Source organism: Symphalangus syndactylus, chromosome 10 (genome assembly GCF_028878055.3).
Source record: "Symphalangus syndactylus isolate Jambi chromosome 10, NHGRI_mSymSyn1-v2.1_pri, whole genome shotgun sequence".
Classification (NCBI taxonomy): Eukaryota; Metazoa; Chordata; class Mammalia; order Primates; family Hylobatidae; genus Symphalangus; species Symphalangus syndactylus.
In genome coordinates, this window is record NC_072432.2 from 99,986,864 (window position 1) to 100,003,905 (window position 17,042).

Here is a 17,042-nt window from a genome sequence, read left to right on the forward strand (position 1 = left end):
TTCTTTTAAATTAGGAGGAATTTCTAATGCAGCTGTGTAAAAATAGAATTAGTAGCTTTGAACTGATAGCAAGTTTTTCAAACACTCATAAGGTATACTGCATAGATAAGGGGAATAGGTCATTAGAATAAACTGTCTGCTTGAGGACCATAAACCCAGTTGGACCTGGGCTACCTATTTTTGTAAATGAAATTTTATTGGCACACAGCCATTTGGTTACATGTTATGTATGGCTGCTTTTATGCTGCAACTGCAGAGTTGAGTGTTTAGTCTGTGGTGCCTAAAATATTTATTATCTGGCTCATTCTGGGAAGAGTTTACCAACTCCTCCTATATAAAGTAAACCCCCAGGAATATGTTTTTACTTGACTGATCCCACAAAAAAGGAGGGAAACTTTAAGCTGAAGTTTAGTAACTCATTTGTTCTTTCCAAGGTTAGCACAGAAGCCTCACAGTGGTCTCCTTTGCTAATAGTAGATTCAGGCCATATGATGAGCCTCATTTAGTTATGAAAAGCTAAGCTAAAGACTGTTTCCTGGCATTCTTAGTTCCATCAGCCTAATTGAAAACCCCAACCAAGTTATTCTCTCTTAGTTTTGATTTTATATATCTAAATGTAAAGCATATTTAGCATCAAATGAAGTTCATTGTGACCTCAGACAATGGGAGGCAACCACATGTGGGAGTGCTGGAAATAAACTAGTGTCTAGCTGATGGGAAGCATTGTGTGAAGAAAAAGGAACTTGTCTGTCCAGTGGGATCTTTGCTGACTTTTTGTACTTTGACCCCATGTTTTTAAAAAATGAAGGACTTTAATTTTTTTTAAGTTAATTTCCAAACTGATACCTTTTTCTCACCAAACCTTTTTTACTGTTTCTATAAATATATGTGCTCCAATGTTTCTATTTTGTTTGTTTTTTCTTTCGGCCAGCTGTTTAGGTTAAAGTGGGTCATGTAGCACACACTCTTTTAAGGTCAATCCCAAGTCTTGAGGTACCTTCTATACATTACCGTTTTAGTACTTGTAACAGTGCCATGTTTGCATGAATGAAAATGCATATTGCTCGTTTTCATTTTTCTATGATGTTCCAAAATACTCTTTTGATATCTTTCATGTCAACGTAGATCATTTGTAAGACACTGATGTGTTAGGACTCCCTGACCTCCTTTGGTGAACAAGTAATAAGCAAATCTTATTGGCTGGCTACATGTAAACCTATCTGGCCGTGGGTAGATTTGCCAGTCCTCTGCACACCCCTACTCTACCCCAACAAATACATGTGAAATCAATTTTTTGACAGTTGCCTCCATTAAGACTTCATATCTGAATTACACTAATGAAGTTTACATTTTACATCCCCCCCACTTTTTTTTTTTTTTTTGAGACAGGGTCTCACTGTATCACCCCAGCTGGAGTGCAGTGGCACAATCACGGTTCACAGCAACCTCAACTCCTTGGGCTCAGGTGATCTTCCACCTCAGCCTCCTGAGTAGCTGCCACAGGCACCTGCCACCACGCCTGGCTAACTTTTTTACTTTTTGTAGAGACAAAGTTTCACCACGTTGCCCAGGCTGGTCTTGAACTCCTTAACTCAAGGAATCCACCCACCTTGGCCTCCCAAAGTGCTAGGATTATAGGTGTGAGCCACCACATCTGGCCTACTTCCCTTTTAGGAGACCTATACAAAAGTTATTTAATGATAGTGGTGTTAGCATCTCAGAGGGTTGGAGGAAGAAGGTGGAAATAATGCAAGCATTAGGTAAAAGATTTAAACTTTTCTCCTTTGGAAGCCATGGGCTAAAGTACTACTCAGACTTTGGTCACTGTGTCAGAGTCAAAATCAGAGATAAGAAAGATAAATACCACATATTCTCACTCATAAGTAGGAGCTAAATAATATATACACATAGAAGCGGGGTGTGGGTTGATGAGCAGTGGGGACTTAGAGGGATGGCATGGGTGGTTGATGGCAGGTTGCTTGGTGGGTACAGTGTGTGTTGCTACAGTGATGGATGCACTGAAGGCCCTGACTTCACCACAGTGCAATATATCAATGTAGCAAAATTGCACTTCTACCCCATGAATATATACAAGTTGTAAAACAAATTTTTAAAGCCAGATAACTTGCTATATACCTGTTTAGACTAAGGATATGGAGCTGCCATCCCCGTGTTGTAGAATTTATTTCATTTTTAAATGTTTGATTTAGTAGAAACGGGGTATGCTTTTTTAAAAGCACTTTTCATCCGGGCACGGTGGCTCATGCCTGTAATCCCAGCACTTTGGGTGGCCGAGGCAGGTAGATCACTTGAGATCAGGGGTTCGAGACCAGCCTGGCCAACAAGCTGAAACCCTGTCTCTACTAAAAATACAAAAAGTTAGCCAGGCATGGTGGCAGGCGCCTATAATCCCAGCTACTCGGGAGGCTGAGGCAGGAGAATTGCTACTTGAGTCAGAAAGTCTGAGAAAGGAGGGTAAACATTACTGAAATTGTAGTCTTGGCCTTTATAAGAAGTATAGAAGTTGAGTGCAGAGGGTACCTAGGTGAGATGATTAGGGCTCCAAGAGTTTGTCCCCAGCTTGACTTCTGTCAAACTCTCTGAGTAGGATGTTTTTTCCTTCTCATTGTGAACATTCTACCCTTGAGGCACTGAAAGCTTTCATCGTTGCCTGCTTTTGAAAAGGAAGTTATTGGACTTCTGCCTACCTTGGCTGCAACTGGAGTGAGAGGAGATGCAGGAAAGTGAGAAAGTGCACTTTAACCTGGCAGTGTTTGCTTTACATGTGTTATGTCATGATAAGAATAAGGGGTCTCATTAAAAACATTAATGCTGCATTAGGAGAATGCTTCATTCTCTTATTTTGTATTTTGACAGTTCTGCTCCCAACCTCATTTTGCTAGAACTAGAAAAGTGCTTTTATTATTATTTTTTTTCTGAGATGGAGTTTTGCTCTTGTTGCCCAGGCTGGAGTGCAATGGTGCAATCTCAGCTCACTGCAACCTCCACCTCCTGGGTTCAAGCAATTCTCCTGCCTCAGCCTCCCGAGTAGCTGGGATTACAGGCGCCTGCCACCATGCCTGGCTAACTTTTTGTATTTTTAGTAGAGACAGGGTTTCAGCTTGTTGGCCAGGCTGGTCTCGAACCCCTGATCTCAAGTGATCCACCTGCCTTGGCCACCCAAAGTGCTGGGATTACAGGCACGAGCCACCGTGCCCGGATGAAAAGTGCTTTTAAAAAAGCATACCCCGTCTCTACTAAAAATACAAAAAAAAAATTAGCCAGGCGTGGTGGCAGGCGCCTGTAGTCCCAGCTACTCGGGAGGCTGAGGCAGGATAATGACGTGAACCTGGGAGGCGGAGCTTTCAGCGAGCCGAGATTGCGCCACTGCATTCCAGCCTGGGCGACAGAGTGAAACTCTGTCTCAAAAAATAAATAGATAAAATAAAATAAAAATAAATAAAAAAGCATAAAATAATTCAGTTTTTTTGAAGGAGTTTTAGAAACTGTTTAATTTTAGAAACTATCTGATTGTGATACATGCTAACACACTCATATACTCCCCCCTCCCCACAACACACATACAGCCTCTCTTTGTCGCTCATAAAGTCCTTCGGAATCTTTCTCAGTGCTTTTAGGAGTATGACAGAAGTCCTTACATGGCTAACAGGGACCTGCATGGTCTTTTCAATGCTTACTGTGTCTTCCTCATCTTTCTGTTGTGCTCCCCCTTGTGCTCTCCTCCAGCCCTGCTGTCGTTCCTCCACATGGAAGTCTTTTTTTTTTTTTTGAGACAGAGTCTCGCTCTGTCACCAGGCTGGAGTGCAGTGGCGCAGTCTTGGCTTACTACAACCTCTGCCTCCTGGGTTCAAGTGATTCTCCTGCCTCAGCCTCCCAAGTAGCTGGGACTACAGGAGCACACCACTACGTCCAGCTAATTTTTGTATTTTTAGTAGAGACAAGATTTCACCATGTTGGCCAGGCTGGTCATGATCTCCTGACCTCGTGATCCGCCCACCTCAGTCTCCCAAAGTGCTGGGATTACAGGTGTGAGCCACCGCACCCGGCCAGGAAGTCTTTTTTAACTCCTGCCATGTTCTCCTGGCACTGCTTCCTTATACAGGGATCACACATGCACATTGTACATTTGCTCTATAGTGTAGGGACTGGTGCTCTGGTTTTCTTGTTTGTTTGTTTGTTGCTTATTTCTGTATCACCAGGATCTAACACAATGCTTGGTTAGCTGTACCCGAGTATTTATTGAGTGCATGAATTCCATCCGTTGTATTTTCTGTAGCCACCTGATCTTTATTTGAACCTTTCAAGATATCTCATTCCATTTTGGTGTTATAATAGAAATTAGAGAAAATATTTGCAACCAAAATGAGAAAAAGGTAATATTAATATACAAAGAGCTCATATAAGTTACTGAAGAAAATGTCTAAAGCCCTAATAAATAGGCAAAGAATGTAAATAGCTAAGTCACAGAAGAACTCTTAGGATGCTTAAAAGATCCAGGTGCAATGGTTCATGCCTGTAATCCCAACACTTTAGGAGGCCAAGGCAGTAGGATCACTTGAAGCCAGGAGTTACAAGCTTTAGCAACAAAGCAAGACCTCATCTCTACAAAAAATAAAAAAATAAAAAAACTAGCCAGGCGTAGTGGCACTCACCTGTAGTCCCAGCTACTCCGGAGCCAAAGGAGAGAAGATTGCCTTGAGCCCAGGGATTTGACGCTATGGTGAGCTATGATCATGTCACTGCACTCAGCCTGGGCAATAAAGAGACACACTGACTCTTAAAAAAAAATGGCCAAAAGAGATCTGAGAATAATTATCTTTACTAGGCATCAAATAAGTGCAAATCAAAGCAAACTGCCACCTATTAATTGAGCAAAAAATTAATTGATAATCTATTTTTCAGAATGTATTGGTCTAGTTAGAATATCAATTCTTATCCTTCTGACAGACGACTAGTCCTTTGTAAATACCCAGTCACCTCTTTTCAGTTAAAGCTGCTGTCTCCAAGGAGTTTGCAATCCAACTGGGGAGGTAAAATCTCAACTCAAGAAATGAGAAGTCAGCATGAAAACTCAACTGATGTCGTATTGCTTTTGCTGCTGTGGTGTGATGGCTCACGCCTGTAATCCCAGCACTTTGGGAGGCTGGGGTGAGAGGATCACTTGAACCCAGGAGTTCAAGAGCAGCCTGGGTAACATGGCCAAACCCTATGTCAAAAAAAGTTTTTAAAAATTAGCCTGGCGTGGTGGCACATGCCTGTAGTCCCAGCTACTCAGGAGGCTGAGGTGAGAGGATGACTGGAGGCTGGCAAGTTGAGGCTGTAATGAACTGAGATCGTGCCACCAGAAGAACGGAGTTTCCCTTAACCAAGATAATATGTATAGTGCCTAGTCTGGCAGATGGCACTTACTGGGTATTCCATAAAGAGTAGTTTATTTCTCCAAAATGTAGAGTAAGAGAGTGAAAGACTTTGATCCAATGTACTTCTGTCTACCTATACAAGCAAATAGAATGTTTCACCAGAATAATTAGACAAAAAATTTTATATGTAATTGGCACATTGGAATCCTTGTAAATTACTCCTTCTGTAGGCCAAGGGATTTACTCCTTTGGTAGAACTTGTGTTTTTCCATATGACAATAATATAGTAATGGCAAGTATATCAATAATAATAAAACTTTTTTTAAAAAGTAAAGGGAAAATCTTACCAAATTAATGTTTCATTTTAAGGAAAATATGACTCTTTATGCCAATTTTTTTCCTTCCAGGATGTTGCCTTATGGCTGTTTAGCAACAGGAGATCGCTCTGGCCTCATTGAAGTTGTGAGCACCTCTGAAACAATTGCTGACATTCAGCTGAACAGTAGCAATGTGGCTGCTGCAGCAGCCTTCAACAAAGATGCCCTTCTGAACTGGCTTAAAGAATACAATTCTGGGTTAGTTTATTCTGTTTAATTATCATTTTTCTGTACAAACAGCCAAACAAATACTATATGCTCCCAATAGAAGTCAGCAGTGTGTTAGAGGAAATATTAATGTTTTTTATCTATTGCTTCATTTCTTGTTAGAACAAAATGACACATAGCCCTTCGTAAAGTCTTGTAGATGGTGAATGTTGAACTCTACTTTATCTAAATCAAATTTTGGATCCCTGCAGTAAGGTTACAATCTATGAATTTAGGTATTTAAAGATAACATATTGAAGCCTTTGTTCAAGTGCATCAACTTCTCTAATTATGTGAATATATGAACTTAAGTGAGTTTTTAATGAGTTTGTAGATTGTTATTTCTCCAAACTAAAAGATGCAATGCTTGGAATTATGGCTATGGTGTTAGAAAAGCACTAATATATAGGAAATAAAAGAACTTCACAGTGTGAGGGGGAAATGGTCTGCAAGTATTTTTGGCTAAAGACTTCAGAGTCGGCCGGGCGCGGTGGCTCACGCTTGTAATCCCAGCACTTTGGGAGGCCGAGGCGGGCAGATCACGAGGTCAGGAGATCGAGACCACGGTGAAACCCCGTCTCTACTAAAAATACAAAAAATTAGCCGGGCGCGGTGGCAGGCGCCTGTAGTCCCAGCTACTCGAAGAGGCTGAGGCAGGAGAATGGCGTGAACCCGGGAGGCGGAGCTTGCAGTGAGCCGAGATTGCGCCACTGCACTCTAGCCTGGGCGACAGAGCGAGACTCCGTCTCAAAAAAAAAAAAAAAAAAAAAAGACTTCAGAGTCAGACACATTTTATCGAGAACTTGTAATATGCAAATCAGTTTCCAAATTTTGATCTTAAGGCCTTGTCTCCAGGGAATCTCTATTACTTACTTCTAATTGAAATCAGTGACTTAAATGGTTGAAACTGCAGTGCTTAACTCTTAAACCTGAAATTGTAGTCAGTCTTTGGTCAAAATTAACAAAAATGCTTCCAACCCCCAGCATGATCTAGCAAAGCCATGGTCTCTTCTAAGTACTGTGAACATGAGCCTATTCACAGCCCCACGGAAACACAGCTCCCAGGACGTTTGAATGTCTAAGGCCCGGTTATTTAATGTCTTTGAAGGCAGCTCTCTTAGCCCAGCCCCTGTGAAGACCACCCACACTCCCCTTGGCTGATCCACATGTTCTCTCACATGGTTTTGGCAGCTCTGTGTTCTCCTCACAATTAAAAAGGAACCAGAGGTATGGTTTGGGTCTCACTCTACACGCTTGGAGGCTGAAAACCTTTTTTGCTTCTATTCTTTTCTCTTATTCAGGGATGACCTGGACCGAGCCATTGAGGAATTTACACTGTCCTGTGCTGGCTACTGTGTAGCTTCTTATGTCCTTGGGATTGGTGACAGACATAGTGACAACATCATGGTCAAAAAAACTGGCCAGGTGAGCTGCTCCTCAGGATCTGCCAAGGGCCTTAGTAATGCTATTACTTATGTATAGCATAATCTCTTGTGCAACTCAGCCAGATTCTTTTGTGATTCTCAGTGTCATATCTTTGTCTTTACTTCAATTTCTCACCACCTCTTGTTTCATATATAGTCTACATGTATTCATTTGTTTGCTTGCTTGATGGTAAGCATTTATTTGTTTAAAAAATTACTGAAGGCTGGGCGTGGTGGCTCATGCCTGTAATCCCAGCACTTTGGGATCCCGAGCCGGCCGGATTACCTGAGGTCAGGAGTTTGAGACCAGCCTGGGCAACATGGCGAAACCCCGTCTCTACTAAAAATATAAAAATTAGCCAGGCATGGTGGCAGGCGCCTATAATCCCAGCTACTTGGGAGGCCGAGGCAGGAGAATCACTTGAACCCAGGAGGCGGAGGTTGCAGTGAGCCGAGATCCTCCCACTGCACTCCAGCCTGGGCAATAAGAGTGAAACTCCATCTCAGAAAAAATTATTGAAAAAATTTTTGTAGTTGAAGTGGCCTGTTCTTTCAATATAAGAAATAGTATTTGGGATACATTTGTACCTAACAGAAGGAGTGGATAATGTACTGGATGTATTAAATTTAAAGATTACCAATGCTTAAAAAAAAGAGTGTGGATGAACCCCACTTGAGTTATTTTCTCTTTTAGATTGTACCTAATCATATATGGGAGAAGGGAGAATAGTCATGTGAGTAATAGCATTCTGGGGTACCTAGGGAATCTAGACCGTGTTGTTTATAAAGTACTTAAGTTTTCAAATGAAAATTTCATTTTTCAGAGTGACATGTTTGTAAACCCTTTTTATATTAAGCAAGAACAGATGAGATATCTTAGATAATTTTTCAGTTTAGCCCCCCTAGGAATTCCCACACTAGAGGCATACTAGAATGAAAATCTCTCTGGGTCACTGTGTGAACTTTGGTTCTATGAGGGACCCAGAGTTTTGTATCTCCTGGGAAATCTTGATTAGTTCTGGCTTGGGCTTTGAGAGTTGATGTAGAATGAATTTGTAATGCACTATGATACATGAATGCACCATGTACGATTGAGGAATCTTGTGTCCATACTTAAAAGGATTCCCTTGGACTTCTGGCCAATCACATTAAACACTTAGATTTATCTCCATTTTCTTCTGATACACCTTTAAAACAATAATAAGGAATTAAGAAATATATAAACTCAAGAAGTCAAAGATAATAGGAAAATAGGCCACAGTGGGTGAAATGTATTACCAGACTTGGGGGTGATAGAAAGTGAGATAGAGAAGTGGCAGTGACTTAGCAGAACTGAGAAAATAGAAAGTCAGTACTTGTAAAGGGGTACGCAAGTCTCATAAAAGCTCTGGAATCAGAGGCACCATGTATACTGTTCAAGGAGGGATATAGAAAGAGGCTGAAATAGAACTAGTTGGCAGTTTATATATGGAACAGTTAGGTACTCAAGTCCCCTTCCCTGTGCCAAGAAGGAGATAGATTTATTCTCTGAAGAAACTGGTTCTGACTCAAGCACTCTTATTTCTACAGAGACTACAAGAAAGGGTCCCATATTAAAAATGGAAATGGAGTGAAAGTTGGCATAGTAAATGGTACAATCTACAGCCACTTCCACTTGCTTTATTCTAAGAACAGTGGCAGCCAGATGTATAGTTGACCCTCAGCAAGAGACTAGGTGATTCTATTCTAGAAATCTGATTGGTTCCATTGAAAAGTCCTGCAGATCTGACAGTTGAGATTTCTCCCTAGTTTCTCTACAAGGAAGTCCACCAATCAACAAGCAAGCCTACCATGTACATAGAATTTTCATTCAGCTTTTTAGTGATTCATTGTTAAATATGAATGGTCAGCTAAGGATTAATATACTTTTAAAAAATGACAAAAATTATGTATGTTTATCATTTACAACATATTGTTTTGAAATATGTCTTCATTGTGGACTTGATAAATTGAGCTGACCTGTGTATTACCTCACATACTTATCTTTTTTTGTGATGATAACATTTAAAACCTAGTCTTTCAGCAGTTTTCAGGAATGCAATATATTGTTGTTAACTATAGTTGCCATGTTGTAAGACAGATCTGTTGAACTTATTCCTCCTAAATGAAATTTTGTATTATTTGACCAGTATCTCCCCAGCCCCTGCAGCCACCATTCTACTCTCTACTGGATTAGCAGACATTTAACGGAAACCTCTACCATGAAAGATAGAAACCAAACAAGCAAAATAGGGAAGAAAAGAAAAGAACTCTGGGAAAACAGGGTAACTGCAGTAAACAGAGGGTGATTTTAAAAATCAAAGCAAAAAAATACATTGTATCTTTAAAGTAATAATAAGATTCTGTTTTTTACAATCAGCACATAGAGGTCCTAGAAATAGGAACAAACAAAAAGTTAAAATAGAAATAGTGTAAATATTTTGTGGCAGGCATAGTTGTAAGTGCTTTATATATAATCTAATGCCTTCAGGCCTGATGACAACCTTATAGAGTGGTGGCATTAGCCCCATTTTACAAGTGAGGATATTAAGGCAACAGAGAGTAGACATATCAGGATTTTAACCCTGGCAGTTTGGCTCATATTCTTTTTTTTAATCCATCATGCCTTAATATCTCCAAAAAAATATGATAAATAGAGAAAAGATCCAGAAACAATAGAGACTGAGTCCAGGGAGGTATACTCTCAGCCTAATGGGAATTCCAGAAAGGAGAATGGCGTGAACCCGGGAGGCGGAGCTTGCAGTGAGCCGAGATCACGCCACTGCACTCCAGCCTGGACGACAGAACGAGACTCCGTCTCAAAAAAAAAAAGAAGAGGAAAGAAGGGCACTTACTAAGCAAATAATACTAAGACATTTCCCAGAGCCAATGTTCATGAATATCCAGTCAAAATAGCACAAAAATTCTCTGAGAACGGAAGAAAAACACCCTTACTAAGGACCTACACTGTGAAATTTCAGTGCATCAGACATAAAGAGAAAGTCTTAAAACTTTCCCAGAGACACAGCAGGCCACATACCAGAGTTTAGAAGTCAAAATGACTTGGCTCCTCAATAGCTACATTGGCAGTTATGAGACAGTGCACATTAGACTTCATAATTTTGAGGGAAAATGATTTCTAACCTAAAATTCGATAACCAAACTTTTTTTTTTTTTTCTGAGACGGAGACTTGCTCTGTCGCCCAGGCTGGAGTGCAGCGGTGTGATCCCGGCTCACTGCAGCCTCTGCCTCCTGGGTTCAGGTGATTCTCCTGCCTCAGCCTCCCCAGGCAGCTGGGACCACAGGCATGTGCCACCACGCCCAGTCAAGTATAAAGGGGAGAATGAAGACATTTTTCCAACTTGCAGCATCACAAAACTTGTCATTCCTCTGCATCTTTTCTCAGAGGCTGCCAGAATAAGGACATCTACCAAAACAAGTGCCTAAAGCAATAATTATCAAGTGGGGTGATTTTTCCCTCAGGGGACATTTGTTAATATGTGAAAACAGTTCTAGTTGTCATAATTGGGGGGTGGGGTAGTCTAGTGGATAGAGGCCAGGGATGCTGCTAAACACCCATACAGGACAGAACCCCATATCAAAGAATTATATGGCCTAAAATGTCAGTAGTGCCAGTATTGAGAAACCCTGGTCTCAACCAAAAGAGAATGTGATGTGGGACACAGAAAACGGGCTCCAAATGGGAGAAGGGGAAAGGGAAGGCCCAGGATGATGGCTCTGCAGCAGCACCAGAGAACAATCAGCCCAGCTAGAAACCAGTAGATTACCTGACTGTCTGGAAAACAGTTTTGAAAATGATTTGTAGATTTGTTGTTGTTGTTTGATTTGGAGATTTTTAAGGAGAGTTTGGGAAGAATTAATGCTAAGGTCATAGAACACTAAGCTAAATGAATGAATGAATACATGCATACAGTTTTCTCAAGGAAAAAAGGTGAACAACATGTGAAAAATAAAAACACTGAATATTGATGTAACCAGAAATTATGACATAATGTGCCACAATGTGTAGCATTATGTTAGCATAAAAGTACTAAATCTTTATCTTCCATAATAAGAATAGTAATATACAATTAGGGAGAAAAAATGAATATAAACATATTATTTAGAAAAATTGAGGCAGACACCAGGAAAATCACCTAGTGAGAAGAGTAAGAAGTTACCTCTAAAGATTAGCACTCAATGTGGGGAGCTAGTAGGGCAAGGATGTACTTTTTTTTTTTTTGAGACAGGGGCTTACTCTGTCACCCAGACAAGAGTGTAGTGGCATGATCATGGCCCATTGCAGCCTCGACCTCCTAGGCTCAAGCAATTCCCCCACCTCACCCTCCTGAGTAGCTGGGACCACAGGTTTGTGCCACTATGCTTGGCTAATTTTTTCCTTCATTTGTAGAGATGGGGTCTCGCTATGTTACCTAGGCTGGCCTTGAACTCCTGGGCTCAAGTTATCCTCCTGCCTCAGCTTCCCAAAGTGCTGGGATTGCAGACATGAGCCACCACACCCAACCTGTACTCTTTCCTTGTTATGTTTTATAGAACTATTTGACTTTTTAAAAATCAGACATTTTAATTCTTTGGATGTATTTTTCTTACTAAAGAGTCTCCTTTTCCACTAGATATCTACAGTTTAATATCAGGGTTATTTATTATTGATTGTAAAAGTCTTAAGAGTGTTAGACATGGTCTCTCCTCACCTGGCTCAGTGGGCTATAAATAGAGGGAAAAGGGCTCAGATGAGGATGGGTATAGTTCCTGGGGGTCCAGGACTATGGAGGTTTTGCCTTTATATTTGGAACTCACCAGAAAAATGAAGGAAATTAAATCCCATTTGTTTTCCAGCTCTTCCACATTGACTTTGGACATATTCTTGGAAATTTCAAATCTAAGTTTGGCATTAAAAGGGAGCGAGTGCCTTTTATTCTTACCTATGATTTCATCCATGTCATTCAACAAGGAAAAACAGGAAATACAGAAAAGTTTGGCCGGTGAGTACTGCCCTTGTGCCAAGGCTGAACACTTCTAACATTTTCTTATCTGACCAGGTGGACCAGCATTTCTTAGCTGAGATATATTTGGATCTGGGAGATATTCAGTCTGATTATAGGAAGCTTTTGGGGGAATTTGCCTGTCAGATTATTGTGCTGGTTCAGAAATTCTCAGATAGGAGAAACAGAATGCTAGAAATTTAAAATAGTTACTGTATTTTATTCCAATAATATACTACCTTTTACCTGTTTCAGAACATTCTCTGAAACTATTAAGACAGTTGATAGGAAGATGCTGAAAAGACATGTGCTGTCGTGTGTGGAGTACCGTAAAGGAACCAGAATTCAGGGCAAATTTTTTAATCTCTGATCTATTACTGACTACCTACATGTTCCCAAGCATAATACTTGTCTTTTTGCCTTTGTTTCATCTTAAAATGGGGACAAAAATATGAAATTAAGGGCTACTATGATGGTTAGAGACATATCATGGAACCAACACATACTTAACAAATGATTGTCACTATCCTTTATAGTTTTGTTTGGGTTTCTGCAGAGTATACCTCAGTGGGTCTAGTTTTCTCTTTGGCAAAATAAGGGGATACGATTGGATGGTCCTCAGCCTGGCGCGGTAGGTCACGCCTGTAATCTCAGCACTTTGGGAGGCCAAGGCACACAGATCACTGGAGGTCGGAGTTTGAGACCAGCCTGACCAACATGGTGAAACCCCATCTCTGCTAAAAATACAAAAAGTAGCTAGGTGTGGTGGTGCACGCCTGTAATCTCAGCTACTCAGGAGGCTGAGGCAGGAGAATTGCTTGAACCTGGGAGGCAGAAGTTGCAGTGAGCCAAGATCACGCCACTGCACTCCAGCCTGGGAGACAGAGCAAGGTTCCCTCTCAAAAAAAGAAAAAACAATGGATGATCCTCTTGAAGGACCATCTTGAAGAGGAGAGAGAGGGAAGGCAGGATGACAGGAAGGAGCAAAAGCACTGACACTGATTGAGGGGACATTAAAAAAATTAGTTTCTGGAATCAGACCACAAATACAGAACCCAGAAGTATGTTCAGAAATCCTTGTGGATTATAATTATAACTGATTTAATAATCAGTTCTTGTGTCTCATAGAATTAAAAAGTCTCTACTACTAATAAAAATGTAATAGCCTTTCGTCATAGAATTTCTGTTTAGTTTTGTTTTTGAAAAATATATTTGTGATATTAGAGAGATTGATTGTTTTATGTAGATTTTAGTCCTGGGACAATTTTCACAGAAGTAAAAATCAGAAATGAACCTTTAGTTCAGTAGGAATTTTCTTATTCTAATAGAAAGTCTAGCTATGTTTTCTTAATTTCCTGTATGAAATGTGCTCTCTCCCCTCTAACACTGTGCTCATGTGGTTTGCTGTATCACCCAAAGGTTCCGCCAGTGTTGTGAGGATGCATATCTGATTTTACGACGGCATGGGAATCTCTTCATTACTCTCTTTGCGCTGATGTTGACTGCAGGGCTTCCTGAACTCACATCAGTCAAAGATATACAGTATCTTAAGGTATAAAACCGCTTCTCCTTCTCTCTTGGACTTTGTGGGCATTGAGCTCAGTTTTAGCTGCCTGTTTTATTCAAGTGGCTGAAGGGAGTAGAACAAAGTCATGTCCTCTAAGATGGTTCTTAGCCAGGAGGGAAAGAATCTGGGAAGTACATAAAGGAGGAATTTTGAAGAGTAGCTTGTAACCCAGAAGATTTTTCCATCAGTAGAAGGGGCATAAAGAAGACTGGTATTGGGCTGTAGCCTTCTTACTCACATTCCTGAAAGACCGCAGATCAGGAGCCGGTTGGCACCTTGGTTTTACACAGTCTGCCTTTTTCTTGCCAGGGTCTTAGTAGGTCTTGAGTCATCTTACTGGATTTGGGTGGTAGTGGCAAGCAGCTATGTGTCCTGCAGTAATTATAAATTATTTTCATCTTCAAAAACCTTTTGGAAGAAGTCATATTATCTCCCTCTGCCTCCTGCAGATGATATTTAAATAAGAACATGAAGCATGCTGCCTGATGGTGGCTGGGGAGGCACAACCAATCCAGCCTCCTGCAGACTTTGATATTTGCACATCTCTACTAAAGTTATATAAAATCATATTTTCCCCCTTCCATTTTAGGACTCTCTTGCATTAGGGAAGAGTGAAGAAGAAGCACTCAAACAGTTTAAGCAAAAATTTGATGAGGCGCTCAGGGAAAGCTGGACTACTAAAGTTAACTGGATGGCCCACACAGTTCGGAAAGACTACAGATCTTAATGATCAGCCTTCGCTCCTAATGTATTTGTTGGTTTCATTTCATTTTCATTTTGCACTTGCACTAAATTGAACATGACCCTGTTAGAGATGTTATAAAGGGAATGAAATCCTGGAACTCAGAGTTAAATTAAGAACAAGGCATCCCACAGAACCTAATCTGAGCAATCCCCAATGATTCCCCCTGCTTTTTGAATGCTTCCAAGACTTATCGTGAAAACTGTCAATGGATAATCATTTCCTGCTGACTTTGCACGCCAAGGAATGCTACTAGGGATTGTTTCTGTTTTTGTTTTTTCTAATATTTGGTACTTTCCCAGAATGGTGTAAATACTTCTTTTCAATGTTGTGACCAAGTATTGTCACTCAGCCAACAACTTTTCCACACCTGGGGGTTGGTGGCTGTTCTTACTTTCCAAATGAGGCTAAAAAGAAAGACCTCTTTCTTCCCTTTTAAAATTGTGTAAACTGCAAATTATAATATAATTTGAATTTATGATTATTTTCCAGAAGAAATCTTGTAAACCTGTGGATACTCATTAATTCTTTTGTTAATATTTATTTCCATGATAGCATCATTCCAGCCAGACTTGCTGAAAATCTACTGGTGAGGCAAATATAATATATATAAATATGCTACATATATATTTATAAAATTTCTAGTGGGAGTTCTATATAAATGTTTCTTTGGTATTCTTCAGCCTGTGATTTAAAGTTTTACAAAAAGCAGAGCTTTTTCCTAAGTTACTTTTCAGTTAGGTAACTGTGTGATCCAGTTCTTCCAGCTGCTTCTATAATGAGGCACATATTAATACAGTTTTTATATGGTATCTATGAAAGAGTTCACTTCATAGAGAATAATACTTGAGCAAATGTATCCAAGAAAGCAAGCAAATGAAAAGAAACCTATTTATGGAATAAACTCCAGATCTGAAATTCAGTATTTTAGAAAAATGCCAGCTCTTCTTACTGTATTTATTAAAACTTGTAATAATGTGGTTTTTTCCAAGGATATTAGTTCATATTGAAATGGTTTCATGCCACATGGAAATCTTTAAGTTATTTGTTGAGGTACCATATATTTAGGGTGCTAGGGGCAAGTAATGTTAATATGTGCAATAGGAACTACTGGTTTGAATGTGTAAATGGATGATCTCTCTGAGTCCTGGCAACATCCAGCAAAACTACTGCTTATTCTCCAAAGAATATTGGGAGCTCTCAATCCTCAGTGATATGGGAAAGAGAACTGAGTATTTGCCCTATGACTGAGTTTTCTATAGGAATTTTATTAAAGAATTTTTAATTTTGTTGTCCTCCGTAATGTTCTCAGTCAAATAAATGAGTGAGCTGGTTTCGGCTGTTCTTGGAACGGGTGAGCCTCTTCTTTATGGGTAGAATGGGCCTTTGGAACTTGGCACTGGAACTCCAAGAAATGGTCAAGTCAGTAGACAAACCAACCTCAGGAATAGGCTAAGGCTTATTATGGCCTCTTCCCTGACTTCTCCCCTTGTTTCCCAGCCTCATCAGGCATGGTATAGGAGGTCCCCTGGACTTTGGTGGGAGCCTGAGGTAAGGAGTCATGCATATGGGAGGTGCCCTGAGGTCTGGGTAGTTACTTGGCACCTGAGCCAAGGCCAGACTGTGCTGCTTCGGAGCTCGTGTTCACAGGGCAGATGCCGGAGCAGTCCAGTTCCTTGGAAATAACTCAGCTGAGGATGGGAGTTGGCCCCTGAATTCCTCATTTCCAGGGCTGGTGTAGACTCACTGAGACTTCCAGGAATAGGACTATGGAAGGACAGGTTTGTTCAGAGATCTTTGTCTAGTAGCCACCCACCATTTCATGAACCAGGCCGCAGGTCAGTGGTTTGGAGAATGGTGAACACTGCCAGGAAGAAATGGATACCATTCTTTCCAGAGGGGTCTCCTCAGCCGAAAGGAAGGCCTTGATAAATACATGCCAAATCAGTGAATGTGGATGTCTTTAAGAGCAAGAAAGGGACATGAACTTCTATGTGTGTCCCCAAACAGTCCTGGGCCTGAACCCAGGATAACTCTTGACTCTCTCCCCCCACCGACCTCTGCTACAGACCCCCACTCCAACATAGCCAGGACAGTGTTGCTTAGTAGCTACTGAGCGTTCCTAGCAAGCACTCCCTACAGACTTGTTGAATTGCACGTCTGTGATCTTCAGGAGCTCTGGTTGGGCCAGAGAGGAAAAGGTAGAAGGCAGAAGGATAGCTATGCTCCAGGACATTAGGACTCCGGGCTGCGCGAACAGCTTCCCACGTAGGATTGGTTACACCACGTCTTGACTCTTGAGCACTCTGACCAACAATGGAT

At 40.8% G+C, this 17,042-nt stretch overlaps 1 protein-coding gene across 3 annotated transcripts in view; it reads left to right on the plus strand.

The window, feature by feature from the left end:
• PIK3CB (phosphatidylinositol-4,5-bisphosphate 3-kinase catalytic subunit beta) overlaps positions 1–16,071 on the plus strand; it is a 187,817-nt gene extending 171,746 nt beyond the window's left edge. For all 3 annotated transcript variants that reach the window (XM_055295261.2, XM_063610702.1, XM_055295262.2), the window contains 5 exons: positions 5,789–5,956; positions 7,267–7,390; positions 12,266–12,411; positions 13,831–13,963; positions 14,568–16,071. In XM_055295261.2, coding sequence (XP_055151236.1) covers positions 5,789–5,956; positions 7,267–7,390; positions 12,266–12,411; positions 13,831–13,963; positions 14,568–14,705 — 709 coding nt within the window. In that variant the 3' untranslated portion in view covers positions 14,706–16,071. The remainder of the gene's footprint in view (positions 1–5,788; positions 5,957–7,266; positions 7,391–12,265; positions 12,412–13,830; positions 13,964–14,567) is intronic.
• The last annotated feature ends 971 nt before the right edge of the window (positions 16,072–17,042 follow it).